Source organism: Zeus faber, assembly GCF_960531495.2.
Source record: "Zeus faber genome assembly, chromosome: 18".
NCBI lineage: Eukaryota > Metazoa > Chordata > Actinopteri > Zeiformes > Zeidae > Zeus > Zeus faber.
The window spans coordinates 21,994,771-22,019,039 of record NC_137210.1 but is presented as its reverse complement, the minus strand read 5'-3'; the positions used below and the strand labels follow the sequence as shown (position 1 = coordinate 22,019,039).

The 24,269-nt window shown below is 41.7% G+C and overlaps 2 protein-coding genes across 2 annotated transcripts in view; one reads left to right on the top strand and one right to left on the bottom strand.

Moving 5' to 3' along the window:
• The window catches only part of glsb (glutaminase b), a 40,517-nt gene extending 22,272 nt beyond the window's left edge, over nt 1-18,245 (bottom strand). Inside the window, 10 exon segments of the mRNA XM_080019193.1 lie at nt 3,038-3,055; nt 3,057-3,079; nt 3,082-3,096; nt 4,361-4,395; nt 4,397-4,522; nt 8,542-8,621; nt 9,249-9,378; nt 10,430-10,551; nt 10,662-10,758; nt 17,928-18,245. Coding sequence (XP_079875319.1) covers nt 3,038-3,055; nt 3,057-3,079; nt 3,082-3,096; nt 4,361-4,395; nt 4,397-4,522; nt 8,542-8,621; nt 9,249-9,378; nt 10,430-10,551; nt 10,662-10,758; nt 17,928-18,187 — 906 coding nt within the window. The 5' untranslated portion in view covers nt 18,188-18,245.
• Nucleotides 18,246-18,806: 561 nt separating this feature from the next.
• Nucleotides 18,807-22,628, top strand: fkbp7 (FKBP prolyl isomerase 7). The gene is made up of 4 exons (XM_080019432.1): nt 18,807-19,059; nt 19,505-19,656; nt 21,316-21,443; nt 21,683-22,628. The coding sequence occupies exons 1-4, from the start codon at nt 18,848-18,850 to the stop codon at nt 21,842-21,844; spliced, it is 654 nt and encodes a 217-aa protein (XP_079875558.1). The 5' UTR covers nt 18,807-18,847; the 3' UTR covers nt 21,845-22,628.
• Nucleotides 22,629-24,269: the final 1,641 nt, after the last annotated feature.

Here is a 24,269-nt window from a genome sequence, read left to right as displayed (position 1 = left end):
GTCCTTCTATTGTAAGAAATAAGAGACTAGACCAGCAATTGTTGGTTGTAGGTTCTGCATGCAGTTTGACTGTGAATCCATTTGATAATATTTATTATCCAACACATGTATGACAGTGTGGTGTATTAGGAAAACTCTCCCTCATTGGAACTGCCCTGCTGGTCATCACCATGAAATATGATTGAATATGAATTCACTATAAAAACCTGTTCAATGTGGATTTGTCATCTTAGCGAGTGTCCTGGCTGGTCGATCAGAAAACGGTTTTATATAAAAGGCCAATCACAGAGACAATCAGAGCATGCCGTAGAGGGCCAATCACAATGCGTTTCAGTCGCCCAAGTGCCGTCGACGGCCAATCAGAGCTCTCCTTTGCATGCCAACCAAAGCATGCCTTAGCCAACCAATCAGAGAACACATTTGATAGCCAATGGGGAGGGCACCTCAGCGGAGCGATCAAAGAGCACTTTTGGGGGCCTTAATGAAGCTGGCTTATTTCTGTGAACGTTTCCCATTATTAAATCAACAAATAGACAGTGGCTGACAAAGCGGCTTATGCTACTTTTTGAGTAGTCCATCTGTTGACCCAGACACTGACAAGATGATACCATGAGGTTATCAAGAATCAAGCCAGGGAATAAAAATTATTACCTACTATCTGCACAATTTAAGACAATGTCATAACATAAATGTTTTTTATATTTTCAGTCGATTTGTAAAGTATCAAGAATATTGTTATTCTCGCGTGGTGTTATTTCTATCATTTAAGACTCTCCACACATTATCATTCAGTTCAATTAAAAAAAAAAAAAAAAACGCAAAAAGAGAACATGCATACATGTACGTATATGTGCTTGAATTAAAAATAAATAAAATCACTAATAAATGGACACATTTGCATGGTGATGCAATGCACAAGATTCATGTTTATGAGTAAAAAAAAAAAAATAATAATAATAATAGAAAAGGGAAAATTCATGTCACCCGTGAGAATAGAGTTCTGACAACATGTGGACACAGACGACGTACGTGTCAAAGTCCCTGACTGGCATGAGTGTGGTCCTCATTGGATGTTGCTCCAACCACTGGAAAGCATAGGAGATGAAATCAGAATACACAAGCCACATACTTCTACTTGCCTCTTCATGCCATACTGTTGATTCATTTGAAGCCCTCTATAACTTTGTGACCCCTTCCCGCACAGGTATGTAATAAGTTTATCACCAAGCTTTTTGATCAGACATTCCCCGACGATCAGCACCAATGAACATGAGAGGACTGAACCAATGGCTGCATGTATGAAACAAGTGAGTGGCTGAGATTAAAAGCCCATCAAAAGGTTAATCTCTAGCCAAAAGGACTTTGAAGCATTCTTCCAGGTGATGAATTACATAAAGCGCTCAATGTACTGGTTTATTTTAATTCAAACAAAATTAAACCCATTTGGAATCTTTCAAAGGGAAAGATGATTTATTGAGGTTTAACGTTTTTTATGCAATAATGCTCATACAATCTGAAGGATCAATACGTGTGTGATAGTGTGCCCAGGACACTCAGACTGAATACACCGGCCAACTTTAATGCAAACCAAATAATCAAAAGTTAATACAAAGGCACTGTCACAGCATGTGTGCGCTCAGTGAGTTGCAATACAACCCAGTGCCAATAAAGAAAATTCAGTCAGTCCAAAAGTTATTTAGTACGGTGGCCCTGAGAGCTCAACACATCGAACTTAAGAAAAACACATGCAAGCAGACAAAACACAAGCAAATAATGACAAACAAACTGTCTGGTCCAGGGTCAGCAGAATCTCTCTCTCTCTCTCTCTCTCTCTCTCATCTCTCTCTCTCTCTCTCTCTCTCTCTCTCTCTCTCTCTCTCTCTCTCTCTCTCTCTCTCCTCTCTCTCTCTCTCTCTCTCTCTCTCTCTCTCTCTCTCTCTCTCTCTCTCTCTCTCTCTCTCTCTCTCTCTCTCTCCATAATTGCTTGCATTTTGTCTATTTGCATGTGTTTTCCTAGTTAGTTTGTTTGTCTTTGTGAGTTGCACTGCGCTGAGCTCTCAGGGCATCCGTCGCTTTGAGCTTGAATGGACGTGAAGACCAAGAGAAAAGCCCGTTCAACATTAAACACTGTTGTGACATGATGAAATGGCTATAGTGAGTGATGTGTGTGCTCTGCTTTTCCATGCAGTTTAACAAAGTGCTTCTGTCCGCCTGCATGCGCCTGCAGTTGACTAGCCTCCCACCCGGGTTATTTTCAGCAGGGGTACAATCAGAGCGTGCCAGCTACTGTTGCTAAATCCCTCTCAGGAAGGATTATCACATGTCTTAATCCCCGTGACACTTGCATGGCAGTGGACCGAGGTGATGTCCTGAAGATCACTACTCGCTCCGGTCAAGAGTCATTGTCACATCACGCTCATGGACTGTTGGGTCATTTTGCCCAGTCCAAAGCGTTTTAGAAATAAACCACTGCAAGACAATTAATTCCAAGATAATTCCAAAAAAGGTTTATCCCCAAATTTAGGAGTCTACCAATGATAATGAATCTTTGAATACCACAAAATGAAACCATTGCATGAATGGCGGAATGGTTCATTTTGTTGTGTTCACACAAAACTAGGTAAAACGGTTTAAATGGTTGAACATACTCTGATGTCCATAGTATATAAAAGAATATACAAGAGTAATCAATGTTAATGGCCAAGGAAAAATTTTCCCCTCTTAGAAATGGCAAAAACTAGGCGTCAAAAATGATAATGAATCTTTGAAATACAACAAAATAAAACCATTGCTAGGAATGGTGAATGGTTCTTTTTGTTGTGTTTACACAAACTATGTTAAATAAGGCATTGTAAAAACAGTCTTATCTGCACCAATATTTATTTTAACCAGCCGTTATCTTCTTGATAAAGCCACCCGCTTAATATTAACCCAGCAGAAGTGGGTACTTGGTTATTAGACTGGCTTTTATTTAGTGGAAATGACACAGGCTAAACATTAGAATACACACAAAGTTTAAAAAGTTTATTGCTTTTACCTTTATGAGTGACGTGCAAAACAATTGCACCTGCATTCACCATGGGTTGTGGGGCTTATCTGCAAAAATAATTAACAGTTAAAGAGAGTTTGCGTTAACAGTTAAAACACAAAGGATCATAGGCCATACATAGGTGTGAAAACATTCACATGATGAAGGTATTCACCACCTGGCTGTAGAGCAATCATGTCATTTATTGTTGATTTGTGAAGTAGATATATCTAGTTAATGAACTCAACTTCCATGGTGACAAAGAGAAAATTGGTTTAATCTTTTAGAAGTTCATGTAAAGTTAAGCTTTGCATGAGTAATATCAACATTTTTATTGTCATCATGACCTTACTTTTGACTGTAAAGATTTCAGAGATACATTAGGTCGAACTGAAAAAAACGTACTTGTATTCCTTTCATTTAGGTTCCCATGAATGCTAATTGAGAATGTCAACAACAAGGTGAAAAACAAATGTTTTGGAATGAGACCGAGTACAGCCATTACGTCACCAGTGTTCTACACAATTACACAACAGGTCTGACAGGACTATCCCGGGCACCCGCAAGCAGTCTCCGAAAAAAGGCAAGTTGCCCACACAGGATTTCACTACATTGCCACTTGTTTAAGTACTGACACAGGGATTAAGGGGTTACCAGATTGGGTGCGGCCTGGGACTCAAATAACTCTAATCAAGTTTATCACCAGCACATACACAACACGCTGGAACTGTAAGGCGGTTGGGCGTCATGTTTTGTCATGCGCAATGTTGTTAAGGAGCAAAAAATTATAATGGGGCATCCAGTTCATGGAACTGTCACTTGTATGCCACACACATTCTAGAGATGCATCGATCGATTTGCAGTTCTGATCGATATATATGTGCCGATACAGAATCCTGATTCCGTTACAGGGCTCTTTTTTTCTTATTACTGTTTGGACATTCTGGTCGAAGGCGCAGTCTCCCTTGTACACACAATGAAACACCAGAGGAGAGGGAGACGCCTGGGCTTCTCCGCCGAATTGGCACAGTCATCCGATTAAACTCTCTCTAATGTGCTTTCACTGTGCAACAAACTGGATTAACTTATATCAAAGTGTGTCACTCATCACATGTGACTTGATTCCCTTAACGTCAGTCAAAACATTTATAATCAATTAATTTATTTGAAAGAATACACAATCTAATGGCATTTTTAGCATTCGATTTTTATTTTTATTTTTTTATCTTCGAATTCTAAATTATATTCTACGGTGACCGTTTACCCAACTGCCAGTTCCTATTTGCGCATTGAGCTTTACAGGTTAATTTAGGCCAACACTTCAGAGCTCACCGTCCTCATCCAGGAAGAGCTTGTTGAAGCGCAGCACTGGGTTCTTTCCCGATGAAGCTGTGCACATAGTCTGTGCCATGGTCATGTACAGCGATGGCGTACTTGAGCGGCTTGACGCAGGACTGCAGACAGAAGGGGACCTTGGTGTCTCCTACCGTGTGTCTGAGGATGGAAAGAGACTAGAGTTAGTGATACACACAATATGACAAATCTGGATTTGTGAAACAGATACTAGGAAACAGAGACAACAGAGAGAAGACTCCATTAGCATTTGTGAGTTGCACTGCGCTGAGCTCTCAGGGCATCCGTCGCTTTGAGCTTGAATGGACGGTGAAGACCAAGAGAAAAGCCCGTTCAACATTAAACACTGGCAGCTGAAAAAGTTCAATCTGCCGCAGAAAATTATCGTCCAGTTCTACACGGCCACCATCCACCACCACTTTAAAGAATACACAAATACATGGAATCTAGATATGTGGAACAGGTAGGGCTGCACAATTAATTTGTTAATCTATCAACATATATCAAACGCAATGTCGATATGGGCCTCCGCAGATAATTGATCGTGGCCGGGGACAATTTCTCCCCTACCCCCAATTTGTCCGCTATCTGGGCTATCTCAGCGACCGATTCACAAAACATATTAAGCTAATGATATGCCAGTGCAAATACGCCCATAAAGTTTTTCTGCTGAATGCAATTTGCCCTTGTTTTTCGTCTGATCGCAGTTATCCATGTGCAAAAGTAAATAATCTGTGCAACACACTGGCATGTGCAGTGGAGCATAAATGTGTATTGGAGTGTCCATTTAAGCCACTGCTCTGCACTTGCATGTTTAAGGAATTATCACTATTAAATAAATATAAAACTTATAATAATTATCACACAGTAGTTATTTTCATTATAAGTGTTAAAATGTAAAATTGCAAGGAAATCCTTCGGGGTGATGTGCCGGTGACCCGAGGGAGGGCTGGGTGGGGTAGGCAGTTTCTTTTTTGGTGTAATGTAACTGACCTCCTCGTTTGGGGTAAATTATATTTATTTTGTGCCATGCTTTTTTAATTCTATTTTTCTATTTTTATTCAAAGACTTGCACATTTGAGTTGATTTCGAGATTTATCAAATACATTATTGTGAAGGCCGCTTTCTGTGCATATACAAAGTGCGATAAAATAATTGTTTTCCCCAAAATGGATGAATAATTCCGATAAATAATCATGATCACAATATTGAGCAAAATAATCACGATTATCATTTTAGCCATAATCCTGCAGCCCTAGGAACAGGAACTTGAAAGTGACTTGGCAGAGAAGGGGACCAACACACCACATAAACAGCTGTTATGAAAACATGCATGAGGCATCGGTCATTCATAGAATGCCCATAGTTTACAGGAAATCAATGATTAAAAAAAACCCAATAATAAAATAAAGATAGTGAAATGGGCATGGTGTTGAAGTGCGATAATATAAACTGTTCGGTCACAGTGTTATCTTTATGACTTCCTGCTAATCAAACATAACACAAATAGTGGAATTTACTTATCAGCACTATTGTCTTTAGCTGTTCCAAGAAATCAAGAGCCCTCGCCCAAGTTTCACCATTAACACTGAGGATTAACCTTTCCTTTCATTATAGCCGTTTAAACAAAGTTCTTGGGGAAGATAAACAGCTTGTGAGAAGTAAAACTATTGTCTTGTTTTTAACTTACTCTAATCTCCTTAAGGTTGCTCACATTAAAGAAAGAGAGTTGATAAAAATAAAAAATAAATAAGGCAGCTGTTCCGATACTTAGCTTTCCTTGTATTCCGTGAGTGTGTGCAGGATTTATTGTCTTTTACAAGTAAGGTAATTCCACAAAAACATCCAGTTTTTACTAAATTAAGTCCTAAAGCAACCTGTCCCGACAGTGGGGGGACACAGGTTTTTTTTGGAACGAGACAGAATGGGACAGCCCCTTGTTTTGTTTGTTGGTCTGAGCTAGGCTTGGGTGATCCTGTAAAATTCCAATTGGTGATCGCTGGGGGGCAGTGGTCGCCGATTGACTTGGGAAGGGGGGGGTGTGGCAGGCACGCATATAAAGTCACGTAATGTGGCAAATGCGGTCTCCCTGTTACAGAAGTGCAGGATTTATTATTTACAAGTCAAGTATTTACACAAAAACATCCAGTTTAACGAAATTAAGTCCCATAGCAACGGGGAGACGTGACGTGAACGGGACGTGACAGTCCCTTAACTCAGTTGTGTTTAATAGCGTTGTTTCATACATGTAGGAAAACAAACTAAAATAAGTAGTTCCCAAAGAAACTATACTGGTAGAAACTGGTACAGAAGCCAATGCACACCGCTTCCTGAAGGAGAAACAAAACAAAATAAACACAAAACGGTTCCAATTCTCTGAGTTAGGGTTACGTTTCTCATTTTCCATACAAGTACGAAACAAAAACACACACACACACACACACACACACACACACACACACACACACACACACACACACACACACACACACACACACACACACACACACACACACACACACACACACACACACACACACACACACACACACACACACTTTTTTTCTTCTCCAGACAGCGGTGCACCATTTGCATGCACTGGTTCCTGTCTCCCATGCATTTGTTTTTATTTTAGATATTTATTTTTGTTTGTTTTCCTACATGCATGAAACAGTCTTTTTAACACAACAGAGTTAAGGGACAGTTACGTTCTGTCCCGTTCTAAAAAAGACAAAAAATAAATAAAAACAATCCCTACCGGACAGTGGGGATGCACGTCTCCCTGTTGCTATTTAGTAAAACTGGATGTTTTGTGTAAATACTTGACTTGTGAATAATAAATCTTGCACTTCTGTAATAGGGAGACCGCATTCCATAAAATCATCAATTGGCAGTCGCTGACAAACTGGCTGGATTCAGGAAAGGCAAGGGATGCATTGACCAGATCTTTACTCTCTGGAACATCATTGAGCAGCGCAAACAACAAATGTATATAAACTTCATTGACTTCCAGAAGGCTTTTGACAACACCCGTCGTGATAGCCTCTGGAAGATCATAAGAAGCTACTGTACGGCACCCCTCCGATATGGTAAACATCATCCAACAGCTCTACCATGGCTTGACTGTGGGAGAAAACAACACCCGCTTTTGTGTTAGTATCTGGAGTCTGCCAAGGATGTGCGACGTCAGCGCTATTGTTCAACCTCAACATAGACTAGGTCTTGTGGAGAACAATAGAAGACAAGGCAAGAATTTGGTGGACCATCTATTCCACCATTGAAGACCTTGACTTGGCGGGTGACCGAACCCCCCACACACACACACACACACACACACACACACACACACACACACACACACACACACACACACACACACACACACACACACACACACACACACACACACACACACACACACACACACACACACACACACACACACACCCCCCCCCCCCCCCCCCCCCCCCTCCTCCTCCTGGACAACAAGTAGCAGCAAAAGCCAAGTCATGCCCATCAACATCAATACATCAACAGGAATAACAATAGAGAAAAAGGGTTTAGACCACACTGATATGGGGGTACAAACCAAGGTATTCACACCATTCATAAGATTTAAACAAATCTGGAAATCCAACCAATACTGCACATCAAAGCCACACTCCGGATTTACCAAAGCTGTGTACTATCATTACTGTTTGGTGCAGAATGTGGGAAACAACAGAACAGGACCCTCACAAACTATCCACCTTGCACACATCAGGCCTAATGAGTAAGATACTGCATTATATTCTAGCCAAAGACCATTCCCAAGAATAACTTTCTCAAAATCACCCAGCAAGATGACATACACTCCATACTTGAGAGAGATAGGTAGGTGGACCTGGATTGGCCATGTGCTTAGAATGGATATCAAAGCAACCCCTGAAGGTAAAAGAAAGAGAGGGAGGCCCAAAATAACACGGAGCAGGACAACAGAGAAAGAACTCCAACAACACCAACAGAGCTGAGGGGGGAACATAGAGAAGGTGGCCAAAGACAGAAGGAAGTGGAAGGACTTTGTTGCTGCCCCATGTGCCAGCCAGCGCAATGGGGATGAGTGAGTGAGTGAGTGAGTGAGACATTCTTGTGCACATGTTCAAAGGGAAGCATCGCCTTACCTCTGTCCATCCACTGTACACAGAGAGACAGCCCACAAGTCAGGGCTGAATTTGGCAAGTTGTGGAATGTAATCAGCAACCTGGCAGAAACAAAAAAGCAAAGGAAGGACATTTTGGACAACTGTAGTCTTGTTTTTAAATTGCTCTCATCTCTTTAACCTGTTAAGCTTAGAGCCGCTTTCAACGACAAGTACTTGGCGTCACATACAAGTGCCTTCAGAAAGCTGATTTGAGATGCAGCTTAACACTGTATGAAAATCTTTTCTATCAATTCAAATGTAGTACACATTGATACTTTTAGTTGCGCCTGATAAAAACGAATATTTTCAATGTAAAGGAACGTTATACTCGTGCCTAATGATGGGCATTCCCATGCTCATTTGGTACACTTTCTAGCCATTAATGACCGCACGAGAATGAGGGGAAAGGGTCTAGAATCCCTTCAAAAGACCACCTGAAGACCTCATGACCTTGAAAAACACATGAGAAAACTTAATGCTCTGATGCAGTATAACAGCTTAAAAACTGATCTTGCAAAAAGCTCGTCAAAAACGGACTGCGCCGTGGAGCGGCCAGCGGGTCCATCGGGCTAAACAGGTTAAGGTTGCTCACGTTAAAGCAAAAGACTCGATAAATAAACAAAATGAGGCCTTTTAAACATGTGTTGGCAAGGAGTGTATGAAGAACAGATTTATGTAATGACATACCTGTCCTTCAGACAGATTTTTGGCATTCTCGTACAGCTCATCAATGTGGGAAGAGAAGGACTGAAAGTCAGGAATCACAAACTTCTTGCGGAAGGCCTGAGTGAGCAGGACGATGTTGCTCTGGACGCACCTGGTGGATGAACACAACAGTTACAGCAACAACCCCACATCAGCCATGAAATTGTCACATATTTGCAAATAGCCTTGTAGGGATGTTAACAATTAACTGTTAACCAACAATAAGAATTTTGCTAAATTAATACTTATCAGTTAAAAATTATATAAAAATAAATAAAAGTTTGTTGCATCGTAAAAGCAAAATACATTATACAATCTATTTCTTAAATACAACTCATGGGGGGGGGCAACACATGCAGCTAGGGTTGTGACGATAACTACCATCGAGCACGAGCACGAACACACACACACACACACACACACACACACACACACACACACACACACACACACACACACACACACACACACACACACACACACACACACACACACACACACACACACACACACACACACACACACACACACCCCTTGTCTGACAACATTTATTGATTGGTTAACTTGGGTCAGCTATCGATCATGTGTTACTGAGGTATAGTACCATGGATGCAGAGTTTCTTCCATCCCTTTCCCAATGTAAACAGGAGTGCAGATTCTTCACAGTAATGGTATGACATAATGCTTAGTCACATCTAGATCTAAAGATCAGTGATGAAGCGCCGTCAGGTAAAGATTAAGCTTTGAGACAGCAGGCGATACAAGCATCGACTCAAACACAGCAACTTGAAAGTCTGTTGTTGCAACTCCAGTCCCCAAATAGCAAGCAGTGACTACACGCAGACCACCCAAGAAGGAGAGCCAACATACTGTAGTTGCGTGTTAGGTGACAAGATGGTTGATGTGAGTCATTATGTGTGATTACACGCTTTAATGTTATTCAGTCAAGAGCACATGACCCACAACCTTCCATATGACTTGAACAGGAAACCCGCCTGCTCAGAACAGAAACTGTATATTTCTGCAGTGATGGGGGAGGGGGGGGGGAAACCTGCAAGAGAGTCATTTAGATAGAAGGGCTTTCATCTGGCTGTAAAGTGAGTTCTTTCTTGTACAATATCCATGCATGCAGGGGGAGGTGAGAGAATAAAGTGTTTTCTTACTTTTTAAAAAGATGTTTGTCTAGCATGACACCGTCGGTGGTGTTTCTCAGGGTGGCTTTGAGGGTGTCCATGCATTCCTTCAGACGGGGATCTCCTGTGCGCAACCCCGTCGCTTTAAGCGCCTTAAGTAAAATGGGAAAAAAATAAAAGCAACATTTCAAATGTAGGTAAAAACAAGTGTGTGAGGGGAAAAAAAAAAAAAGCCATTTTAGAGAGAACCTGCGTAACGTACCGTGATGAACTTATGAGCGGGGATCTTCTCCTGACCCTCTGCGATTGTGTAGAAAAGCAAATCCTCCAGGCTGGGAAGAATGCCTGCATTTCTTCTCCTAGGTTGACACACACACACACACACACACACACACACACACACACACACTTTCCTTAAAGTTATCATAATTTCTACTGGTGCGAAAAAAAACATTCCTGAATATTTATCAATAAGGTGGTATCTTATCTCAGGCTGCCTAGAGCACAGATAAGCGTCAGTATTGCCGCATTCCTACTGCACAATAATAAACTGCTGCAGAGCTTCTTTGACCAAATTCAGACTAACACGCAGTGACACACAACTTCAGATTTTTTTTTAGCACAGTGCAACAGGAAAAGGGAAAATATGGAATCGGATTTTCTCAATTCAAATATGGGCCACAATTAATGCATTTCTTTCCCTCCCCACTATTCCCAGTAGCATGGATCACTGTCTCTCTAGCTGCCTCATTTTTTACCTCCTTTTAAACCAGCTGATTGCCCATTGGCATCTGCTTTTCCAGATCAGGTGATTCTAGCCTTGAATGGTGTATATGGGATTATTCAGCTAGCTTTGACAAAATGTGTCTTATATTATACTGTATACTATATGAAAACAATTGCTGGTTGTGCAATAAGCCATTTTTAAAGAGAACCGCGGACTTTTGAATGTTCTCCACTTTGACAGAAGAAATTTCAAGACACTCCCCACTCTCAACCTAGTATAATTTCCAGGAAAAGGCCGGCACAGTTATGAATGGAAGTGTGTGTGAATGGCAGCAATAACATTGCCGGGACAAACATGTAAATTGGGGGTGGATCCATATCCGAATACCGGTAAAGCACAAATAGCGGGGTTAGCCAATATTTATTTGGTATAAATATTTTTAAAATAATTTGTTTTCAGGAAGGAAAAAGGATCCATGGCGCTCTACTCTAAAAGACACGCCTAGGGTCTGATTGGCATTTTTAAAAAGAAAAATAATACAATTTAAGGATATAAAGACCTGTCTCCAAAGAGACTGGGCTAGTTTCAGTTCCTCTTCTTCGTTTCCCTTCCCACATGACGCCAATACAGAACATTGCCAGTAGATTTACTGCTTTTAGTGCAAGTGGGAAAGAGGCTATTGAGAGCCAGAAAAAAAAGATTCAGATTGTATATCTGTTGTCGACAGATTGTCCAAACGATCGCATCGACACTGGACATAACTTATTAACCTTAACCTATTACCTACTGTATCCGTAACAGTCATCTAATGTCGTGACAGACTCCTTACAGATTCCATGAGGGAAAGGTGCTATCGTGTTTCAGGGTGTGACGTGTTTGCAGGGCCTTGTGCTTATCTGTTCTAATAATAGTCTTAATGTACCTGTGACTAAAGGACTAAAATGCACACCCATCCTAGAGAACCTTGACCTTTTATTTGGAAATAAAGAAGGGTTTTGTCACGACAGACACATTACATTTGGATTAGTAAAACTCAGGGATGACCAAAAAAAAAAAAAAAAAAGATTTGACAGGGAGGGAGGGAGAACACACAGTAGTAGTGCTTATATTGTCAGTTCAACGGGTAACATGAAAAAAAAAAAGAGTCATACTTACAGACAAAACACATAAAGAAGGCAGAATGAGAGAAAGAAACATGCCCAGAAAAAGAAACAACATGATTAGACAAGACAATGACATGAAATTGAGACAGTGATTGACAATAACCTGTCTACAGCTACAGAGGAGACCTTTTGACTGAGGGCTGATGTCACCAACTCCTAACTATCCATGTCAGAGGTACTGCACCGATTTTCCCCCAAGTCACAGCAGATTGATGGCAAACACATTAAACACTTAAATGTAGTGACTCTTAAGATTATAATATAATTGTACATCTGTGCTACTTCTCCACCTCTGGTATGTAGTTTGTCAAAAGGTTTGTGCGCTTAGACACTGGCCTCTATCACTCAGAGACGTGGGTTCCCATCGTCGCTTTGCCATTCGCTTCCCCTTCACAGCCAAAAAAGGCAAATCTCGCTCCTCACGCATAATTTTAGGTGTTCTGATAACTGTTCTGGTAGCACTGCAGGATTTCCTAACTAGCACAACAACCTCAACTGGGATCTCACCCCCCCCCCAACCCCCAACTGGCAATTTAGCTTAAAAAAAGTACCTTAAATCAATGAGAAAACCACGAAGCTGGCAACGCTGTTCTAGTGTTTAACAGAGCGGAGAAAAGTTACGGAGAATGAGCATTCCATGGCAGAGAATCGCACGCCAGATTCATAAGGACTGTTTCTCTAAAAGTCGTCATTGCACAAAGATAAAAGTACAATTATTTGAGGAATAATTGTCGTGGCAGGTCATTATTCTTGGGAGAAAACAGTATCACACACAGAAAGAATTACTGTATGTGCCTCAGTCTGTGAGTAGGGATGCAGGATGGCAGTTTTTTTTTGGAATGAGTACCAACCTCTTGGGCAACTCGACCAAATATTGTAATTCAAATAGTGACATTTTCAGTGACAGTGATTTATTTTACCCGACTATTTACAACCAACTATGACCATTTTCACATCTCTTTCTTGTCACACTTGTAACCTCAAGAGAGGGAATGGCCCAAATAAGATATATCCACTGGAGAATAAAAGTCACAGGATAATCTCAGTATAAGCCCAGTGGGAATTGAGGAAGTGTTTAAACCCTACTTACGAGACAGCAGAAACACTTTAAATGAGGTGCCTTATTGACTTTGCTTACTTTGATATCGCTCGTTGTGTGTGTTTTTTTGTTCATGGCGTTTCTTATTTTACCACTTCATATCTATGGACAATAAGTTGTTTTTGCTTCTCTATTGTCCGTCTTTATTATCATATCTGCCCACTTGGCACATTGCCTGGCACATTTGGAAGGAGATAGATTTTGTTTCTCTTCTCAAGATTTTTCTTTTCCTCACTTGGTTCAAGGGTGTTTTTGTTTGTCCATCCGACTGCTTAGGGTAAATAGGGTTACGGGTTCCCATCAAACTGTCCTTTGGATGTGGGCCTGTGACGCACTGTAACTGTGATGAAGAGATAAAGATAAAGATTAATTTGATTTGATGGTATTCTTATCCAATTACTTTATAGTAAATTTATAAATGATCAAACTTTCTTTTGGCTTGACACTATTCAAAGAGGGACCAGATTGATAAGTAGATAGTATGATGTAAAATTCCATAACACTAGCCCTAGTTTAGCATCAGTTATAAAAGAATGCCCCTCAAGCAGTGAGTGAGTAAAAGTGCTGCTTATGTGAACCTGAACACAATGGACGCCTGCAGCGTTGGAGGTAGAACTTGAAGCTAAATACCACACCCTAACCTCCACATGTCAAGCTACACATACAACTGGCCGCTACCATGCCCAGAGTCGGGCCAAGCTCGGCCTGAATTCCTGGAATGCCCTTGTCTTTAGCACTGTCTACCCCTGCACGGCCAATGGATTAATAAAGCAAACATCCAAGCCTGTTCACACGCCGCCAATAACACGATGCCACTGCCTGTAGTGGAACCAACTCACCCCAGCCCAAGTCAAAGATCCAAATACCACAGTAGAAAAGACTTGCAACACAACACAAAACACAAAAAAGGTTTTCCCATGACAGTACACTTGCTGCCTGCATTTCAAATTTCAGGCAAATTCTCATTAGAGCTCTGCTTCATTTCCATATTGAAATAATGAGTCATTATATCACACAAGTTGTGTTTGCAGCATTATAGAACCTTTCATCCAATTCCCAAAGGCAGCGCTGCTGCTGCGTATTATACGCATCAGTAGTACTTCGACCAGCAACAACCCCCACCCTCCGCCCTTCCCCGTGTACCAGCCCATTTTTCCAAACTTTCCAAAAGGGGAAAACACTTCACACACAGCCACGGCAACAGAAAATGAGTGCAAACACTTCTTGCAGACGAAGGCCAACTAAAAATATTTACTGTCAGGCATCCAGAGCAAGTGTCATTGACTGGACATCTGTCACTATAACTGCTCTAGCAGACATTAGCAGATACTATGGCCATCGTTAAGGGAAGAATGTGGCACATCTTTGTGAAAACAACTCATAGGATGATGTTGCAGTCTCCAGAGCTTAAAATGTTAGATAACATTTGCAGTGATTACTGCACTTCCTGCTCCACAACAGTAGCCATAGACAGATGGAGGCACTTAGTGCAGTCCCTGTAGAAAATACCCAAGACAAATTGACAATTGCCTCTGAACAAATAACAGGCAACTGCTCTCTTGTTCCAAATTTGGTGGACCAAAAAAAAAAAATCCTTATAGCCAGCTCTGAGAAATAGCTTATTAGCTTGAGGGGAACACTTTAACATTTCCATTGTTCAGTATTAAGTGTGAGTTTAGCAGCCGATTGGTAGGTTAGAGAGGCCACAATTCCATGATTTTTATAAATGACATTGTTCAACCTTGAACACACACACACCTTTTCTCCCTCATTTACTGCCAAAGCTACCACAGGAAGAGGCCACGCGTTGAATAGCTGTTCCTCGACTTTATTAACTCTGTGTTGTCAATACGTGTTGTCATCTGATGTTTCCGTTTGTTTTTCCATGTCGTTTGGTTCTATGTTTATTTATCTCACCAGTGGTGATTCCCCCCTCTTGGAGTCGTAATAATGATAGTTGCTTTTAGACCAAAAGATGGTCAGAGAGGGGGGATTGGTGGTGGTTCTGTATAACAAAAAGCTGTGCTCTTATCATCCCACAGGTTGTCCACAGGACAGAGCTATTGCAGCAGTTCTTGACGATTTAAAAATGAATAAAGAGTTGCATTGCAGGTTGAGAAGTTGAAACCCACTTGCAGACTAACTGTCCTATATGCAGTGGCATACAAATACTTTCTTGTATCCCAAGCATGCTGACAGCACAGGTTAAATTAATAAATGAAATAAAATAAAGCAGTCCAACAGTGAAAAACAATATGGTCATGGTAAAAATCCTTTGGGAAAGCATGACAGACAGCCGTAAAAGTGCCACAAGTTAATTAATGATCTCTCTGATTGTGTTTTAACTGTGGTAAATACTGAATATCACATGGAACTACTTTAAGAAAGAGGTGTAGTACAATTTGGCCACATGGAAAGCTAGTGTTATTACATACTGCAACCAACTGCCAATTCAGATGCTGCGATTACCTTTTGGAAATAAACATTTCTGTTTCACAATTGTTTTGCGCGAGCCAAATCATTTGTCCCATTGGAATGCATTGAAGCTCACTGAAAAGCTAACACACAATTCTAACGCCCTTAATTGTGCAGAAATCCGTGACCGTGTGAAACTGTCAGTGATTTCATTGGATATCGGTTGGGGAAAACAATCGTACCCTTCAACTAAGGCCTACCTGGTTTAAGAAATCATTATGGCAGCTATCAACAAGGTTCAAATGTAATAAGATCCCAAATTCACTACATAGTACCGAAACAATGCTTCAATCAGTGCATACTGACTTTGATGACTTCTACATTGTCCTTCTTGGCTTTGCGCGTGTATTGGTGTCAAGTAGCGGTAATGACAATGATTGGAGTTTTTTTCTTTTTAAATAGAAGCTTGATCCTTTCTGTATCCAGCAATTTAAGCTGTAACTGATCATCCGAGCGCCTTGGTTATTGGCTATGTGCCAAACCAGCGCTTACAAGATTATGTGGAGCACGTATCCCTAATGTGACCTCAAAAGTTGATGTAGTTATTATCATTATCAAGCGACCTCTTCCCCAATACTTATAATGTTGCCATTATACCACAAGACATAAAAACAGCTTGCAATATAAAATATCCGATTGCTTTTTATTCTGGATTTTGACAGCGGCGCGATTACAAGAAATTGACTCATTCTATGTTTTGTGCATACACCAAATATTCGTTTTAGGGTGGCTGCATTGCAACCATGTCTCACTGGCCAAGCAGCGGATCAGACTGAGGAAGCATTCATAACTGGGAAAACTAATTAGCAGAGGAGAGAGCGCTGAGGTTCCAAGCAGAGCTGTCTTTCCCAATGCAAATTCAACACCCTGGCTTAGGTTCTTAGTGAGAACACACATCCAAGCGCAGCCATACTACTGTATAGTAGTCTACATACTGTAGATTGACTCCATCTTATTTAACTGCTTTATAGTCTAATCTAATTCAGTCAATTCAATGATGGTCAGTTGGCTGCAATTATATCTCGATAGATTTCCTTTTTTCATGTGTTGCCAGTGTGTAGAGTTTGAAGACGGAACGTTAATCTAGTATTGCATTTTGTATGATACTTTTCAAAAACAGTTACAGTTTCACTTAGAGAAGAAGCAAAAGATTTCGGCACAGAAGCAAAAGCCAATTCAGAAGCAAAAGGCAATTCAAAATCTCCTAAAATAAGCTCCATTAGGAAGTGTCAAAATTCCTTGGGACAATCTACGGTCTTTTGGCTATGTTGGAGGTACTCAACCTACGAGAGTCACATCTGTAATGCTTTCATATCCAATAACCCATATTTTTATTCTGACAAATACCAAAGTGGGGGTTTAGCTCGAGGGAAAAAAAAAAATATTCCCTGATAAAGAGAGGTGCTGTTTTTAACTTGTGACTGGGTTTACTGTCCTACTGTTTTGACGGACAAAGACAAGCGGGACTGCATTCCTACATACATGACGCATGCAGTGTGTGTGTGTGTCATGGAGTGGAATTCCCTAGAAGCCTAGTGGTCTGCAACAAGCCTACATTACAGCGGGCCTACTCCCATTATACCACTTTAACTTTCCAACTGATGCACTAGCCCCTCCATCTGCACAGAGACAGATAGAGGAGGTGCAGCACAGTCGCTACATGGGGGATATCAACGGCAGCCTCCTGACGAAATCCCCCCCGGAGGCAACGCCTGCTGCAAATTGCATCACGTCGCCCGTACTGACGTGACAAATGGTAAAGATTGTTGTCAAATTACAATCACACTTTTGTTCAATAGCACACCCATCGAGCTTATACGTTGGAATTTAACACATGTAGTTACACACACACACACACTTTAAAAAAATAAATAAATATATATTTTCCAAAAATTTTATACATATGTAAAAACAATGTAATAATAACAATAATATCGATACTATAGTGTGTGTCAAGTTGGGTAGTCCCCTGCTTGCATGGGAGGACGGTGAAAGACGCCGCTGCGCACTAACAAACAGACACGGCGTCTTACCGACGGCGTGGTAGTCATTATTACTCCGTACTTATCGCTCGTCGGCCCGCCGTTGGTGGCATCCTTCTTCGCCGCGTCATCCACCTCGACGGCGCCCTCGGTTTTGGCGCAGTAGGACCTGGCGCCGCCACGCAGGAGCCCCGGTCGGCCGCCGGCTCTGGCGTCGAAGGAGGCGGCGCCGAAGCAGCGATGCGCCGGCAGCCACGCTTTGTGGCGGGACGCGGCGAGCGGGCGCTTGAGGCCGGTGCGAAACAACTCCCTCAGCAGCGCCGGGAACCTGGAGCGTAACATTTCAATCCTAGCGGGCGGTCTAAAAAGGGGAGAAACGGCGTCTTCACGCCGGCGAGGAGGTTCGGCAGCGGGCGCGGTGCTGTCTCGGCCGGGGGGGCAGTGACTCGCCGGGAAGCGGCTTCTTGCGGTAAACGCAACATATGTCCCGCCCCCCCGTGGGTTGCTATTGGTGGAGAGCCGCGTCGCCCCGGCGTCTCGCCAACGGTGCCCGCCCCCTACGGAGCCTTCCCCCCCCGGTCCATTCGGCCGCGTGTGCTTCGGAATTCACAGCTGACTTTTAACAATGACAGACGACCGTCTTTTATTCCATACGTCCGTCGTTGAGACGTTAATTCCCCAGGATTCGCAAAAAAAAAATTAGCTAATTAATCAAATTCTAGATATATTATAATATAATAGAGACGAGTGTTGGTGCTATGTACTACAGCAGACGGACACCGCATGTATATGTATGTGACAAATAATCTCTTGCGCTTGAACTTGAACACATACACGAACGCGCTCGAAGGTCGAACGCCATTTGCCGACGTCACACCCGCCCCGTCTTGCGCGTCACCGCCCCGAGAAACGCCGCCCCCCGATTGGCCGAAATGCCGCCCGCGTCACCGCCGCCCCGAACGTCGTTCACGGAGTTGCCACGAACTCAAACCCCGCGGCAAGATGTCCAGGCCCGTGTGTCTGCTCTGCGCCGTGGCGCTGCTCCAGGCGCTCGCCCTTGTCGCCGGGGCCGGCGAGGGGGCGCCGGGCGACGAGGTGCGGATCGAGGTCGTGTCCGTGCCGAGCGAGTGTCACAAAAAGAGCAAGAAGGGAGACCTGATGAACGTGCACTACGACGGCTACCTGGCCAAAGACGGCTCCCAGTTCTACTGCAGGTGAGGCGGGCGCGCCGTACACGCAATTCCGCGTTTCGTTTCCGATTGTTTGATTACTTTTTTATTTTATTTCAATTTTATTTTATTTTGGCGATCGCGGCTTCCTGCTGTGTTGCCCGGTCTGCGGAGTTTGCCCTTTAACCTTTCGCCGCACCCCCGCTTGTATGACTGCGCGCGACAAATACGTCTTGAATCTCGAGTCACTAAGGCGAGAGCGTTCTGCTGTTTATCCTGCAGGCTCGGGGCAACGTTCCTTCTTTCTAAAGAAACGACTTCAAATATTATTCTTGCAGTTGTAGTCATTGCGTTTGCTGATACGTTTCCGTCGCCAGAGTCGGTTATCTCGTAACGAGAATGTAATCGGTACCCAGAGGCATCTGTGAAGTTGGCCAGACATCTGATATTTGGAAGTGAGCACCGCTTTGCGTGTGCCCGGTCTCCACAGTCGGTCCGACAAAGCCGGGCATCCCCAGTGGTTCGTGTTGGGTGTTGGGCAAGTCATCAAGGGCCTCGATCTTGGAATGATGGATATGTGCCCCGGGGAGAAGAGAAAACTCACCGTTCCAGCTTCCCTAGGATTTGGAGTGACAGGCAAAGGTAAGAAAACACGATAATTGATTATACCAAAACTATTTTTATTATACTCGACCTGACTTTTCAGTCAAAATCAAAGCTCAGTTTTTACAGTGGTTTTAAAAAAAAAATAAAAAAAATAAAAGGAAAAGAAAACGATTGTCTGTAAAGAAAACAGGTGTCGATACAGGCATTTTTATAAGGCCTGGTAATACTTTATCATGGAAGATAAGGGTAGACGGTATTTGTTTAATATCTTGTACATATTTTGCTTGCAAAGTTTCCAAGTCCACAAATCAAATCAGAGAAAATAGACTCTTTCAGGCAAGAGCAGTGTCTTTTTGTCTGTTTGCATTCCTGTGATTGACATTTATTTATTTTTGGTCAGCTGCAATTTCAATTTGTCATACAAAATTTAAAATGTTCCCATGCATTGTTTGGTTATAACTTGGAGTGAATTGTTATATTGTTTCTTTGCTGCAAAAAACTGCTGTCATACTCTGTCTCTTTTCACAGCATTATAATTGAAAGAGCATCCCTTGCAGTGTACCACTGTAGGCTGTCAACTACTCATCTCTCCAGGGCATGTACTGTAAGCATGCAAAGGTTTAACGGTTTCCCGTCTATTTCACTCAGGGCTGGGCGATGACTTGCATTCATGTTTATTGTTCTTTACATCACCGTATAATACACAATTTGTAGTGCAAATCAGTGATTATTAAAATATATATATATTACCCAGAATTTGTTACAAAATTAGACCTTAAATATGTCAGTGTGTTATTTGTCTACAGTTGGATCGTGAACATCGATATTGAAAGCAAACTGGTGGTCTAGTAATCTAAAGGTTGCTGGTTTGATCCCAGGCTCCTCCTGCTAGCATGCTGTAGTGTCCTTGAGCAAGACGCTTAACCCCTAATTGCTCCTGATGGCTGCGTCCATCGGTGTTTGAATAATTGTAAGTCGCTTTGGATAAAAGCGTCTGCTAAATGACTAAATGTAATAAATTCATCCACATTGCCCAGCCCATATTTCTCTCTTTTTTTTTTTTTTTTTTTTTGTCTGTCTTTGTTGCATTTAATGTTTACTGACGCATTTTAGAAAACTCCTCAAGTTGCCATCCTAGTATTTGCTTGCATGGATTTGAGATGTCGCAATGCATGGATATGCATGTTCTAACCCACCTTGAGATGAATTCAATCAGGTTCCATGTTTTCCTCGTGTCGTTGTTTAATTTCCTTAATGCATTCATAAAGTTGTCTTTCTATCAATGCTTGTGTGCATGTTTTTCCTCAACTCTTCCCTGTTTTACCCTTTTCCAAAGTCAAAAACCTTTTAAACAGTGCTTAACTGTCGACTGCCGATTAGTTCGATCAGAGAATCATTACCTTTGGTTTGTCTCTAATAACATTCACCAAGAATCAATCAACATTTAACAGAATTTACAAAGACCTAAACTATACGATTGCTCAACCCACGCTATTAAGGCCTGGGGTTAAAACATGGCGAAGCTATCGTTCAACAATGAAGGCATTACATCATATATTTACTCTATAATGGCTGATACAATTAAAGTAATTTTGTTGTTAAACCAAACAAAATTCTCCATCACTACCAAGAATCGATGTCATTGATAATCAAAGTTGCCCTTGGTGTAAAATTCGCACATTTGTGTCTTTTTAGATCCAGTCCCACCCAATGCCACTCTGATCTTCGAGGTGGAGCTGTTCTCGGTGTCCAGAGGACCACGGAGCATGGAGGCATTCAGCGAGATAGACCTTGATAAAGACAGATCTCTCACGAAAGCTGAGGTAACTGCCATATACTGTCATTGAAATAAACACAGCTGGTGGGTTCCTTTTATTTTGGCTCTTAGATCTGTCAATTTTTAAACAGAAGTCAAATAACGTAACTGTGACTGGCCCTCTTGACCTTTCTGAATGAGTTATTGTTGAAACTGCTCATTTAGGGCTTGTTATAAAGGCAGGTTACAATAAAGGAAACAAGTTAAAATAATTGAACAATGATTTTATTTTATTTCTTTTTCCAGGTGAGACAATATTTGAAACTGGAGTATGAAAAAAATGGGCCTCCACGTGATGAACCATTCTATGAGAAGATAATGGCTGATATTTTCCGCAAGAGTGATCATGATAACAATGGACAGATAACGGCGAAAGAGTATAATGTCTATGAACATGATGAGCTCTAGGGTCCATTTATGATGGAATAGTTCGTTCTTTCAGTGATTGGTTTGATTTTTTTTTTTTTTTTCCTTTAATTAGCTGAGACAGCTGAAGAGGTAAAGAAATTAGGTGGTAAAGGCTGAAAACCACTGGGTTTAAAGCCGGCCCTACCTGTCTCTCAAAGACACAACCAAGACAGCCATTGTCCGTCCGCTTGGCACACTATTTCCAGGACTGCATTTGAAACACAATTCAGCGCAGGAGGCAGTACAGCCTGAATTGGCCTGTTGGTGCACAAGTTCATCCTAAGTCCATATTGACCCAAATTTATTTTTTTGCACTTGAGAGAGCAGGTGAACATTGTTTTTATTTTAATTTTTTTTTGTTCACTGGACTTTTTCTGGGGCACAGTCACGTTATGTGGGTGTGTCATGGAAGATATCCAGCACATAGTCACATTTGCTCCTAAGGGCTAAATACCACTGAATTGCAGCAATTATGTATTTCCTTCATGTTATTGTTCGATCTCTGTTAGTCAATACATAACTTTTTCTCTCAAGTGCGGGTGGGAGTTGGCATGACATGGCAGGTTGCATTGTGAGCACCACCGTCTCCTCTATACATGAGTTTTGTAACCAAAATGCAATGTTAGGATGAAGACTGACAGTCTCCCAACACCCGCTATTGTCCACGGTCTAATCTGATCACACTCATTTACAGCGTCATGAAGAATATCCAAAAAGAGCGAGCTGACGGAACTGAAGCTGATTATGATCACAATGTAATAAAAGAACAAACCAACTTTTTTTTTTCTTTTGTTTTCATGTTTGTTTGTTTGGCGTCACGCAACAAGAGACAGATTTATTTATTTTTTTTCCTCCTCAGCTTTCTATCTTTCTCTCAATTTTCCACAGTGGCACACCTTCAGCCACACCCCAATTATCATCATCGTTTATCCCTCTATGACAAGAGTGTATGTTTTCCATAGGATGTGTTGTCTATCACACCCAGCCCTCTGACCTTTTTTTTTTTTTTTTACCCAAACACTCCACGAGTTGCATTTTTATTTTTTATTTTGGAGCCAAACTGAAACCGCTGAATTTGAGTCATAGGGAGGGAAGCCCAGTTGAACTGATTGTGCATATGTCCGGCCAACTGGGCTTCCCCTTATAATGTAACAGCGCCATCTTCTGTTGATCCAATGTTAGGGATAGATAGATAGATAGAATCTATCTCTAATTCTATCCATCTATCTATCGAGATAGATAGATGGATTTTAGCTGAAAACAACCAAACACATGAAAGATCTACTGTATTTCACAGTGGATTCACGAGCTCCACACAGTTAAAACCCCACACTGACAATATGAACATCGTTCAGCGTCCGAGACGCACCCGTCCACGAGTGGGAGGCAGCGAACAGACGCGACCTCTCGTTTCAACCCTTCAGAGCCCGGAGCTCTGCCGCGGGTCCCGAGCCGCTCCGAGAGGGGCCGTGCGTGAAGGGCCGGAGAACAGTGAACGACATGCGACGCTTACTCTGCGGCGTCCGCTGCGGAGGATACACGCGGCACTACCGCCTCCCGTACTCTCTCGGAACATAAAACGGAATAAAAAACATCATAACAAATGTGATTTGGGTCAGTTTTACTGGTTCACTATCTATCTATCTATCTATCTATCTATCTATCTATCTATCTATCTGTCTGTCTGTCATCTATCTATCTTTCTATATCTGTCTACAGTATCTATCTGTCTGTATATTTATCATCTATTTACTATATCTATCCATGTCTGTCTGTCTCTTTTCTTTACAGAGAAATACAAAGCATGGTGGGGTTTTTGACTCTTGAACCTTGTTCTCCCCAAACTGTGAGATATTACATTTCAAAATATTCAAGATTTCAAGATTTTTTATTTGTCACATACATATACATACTTTCATACATATATGCAGTGAAATGTAATGCAACGCACCCGGTGATAGCACACAATATGTCCTAGGAAAAAATAAAATAAAAAGTAGAAAATTCCTTTCTAATAGACCGACTAACTGACTCCTAAAACGTAATACAGTAAGTGGAATACTTATAGAATAAGATAAAAATATATAGAATAAAATACAATAAAAATAAATTGAAATAAAATGGAATAGATAGAAGGAATATGCCTATGTATATACAGATATGTGCATTTAAAGTGGCATGTGAATGTGAATAGAGTGAGGTAGTGTTTGGGATAAATAATATAATAAGTATAAATATAATTAGTACATAATATATAACGATACAAAACGAGTCCATGACTCCATGGAACTATTCTGAATATATCGACCCTTGTCACCCTTCACTCCCCCACCGGTGGCTTTATTTAGGGCCACAAACGACAACTCCCAGAATCCCCAGCGGTAGCTAAGTAATGTCACCTGACTTGGGGGGGGGGAAAGGGGCG

What these genes read in the sequence shown, in the direction of transcription:
- fkbp7 (XM_080019432.1), top strand. Translation starts at nt 18,848, where the DNA reads ATGTCCAGGCCCGTGTGTCTGCTCTGCGCCGTGGCGCTGCTCCAGGCG. An exon ending in ATTTGGAGTGACAGGCAAAG is followed by an intron (nt 19,657 to 21,315) that starts GTAAGAAAACAC and finishes GTGTCTTTTTAG; the next exon opens with ATCCAGTCCCACCCAATGCC. An exon ending in GATCTCTCACGAAAGCTGAG is followed by an intron (nt 21,444 to 21,682) that starts GTAACTGCCATA and finishes TTCTTTTTCCAG; the next exon opens with GTGAGACAATATTTGAAACT.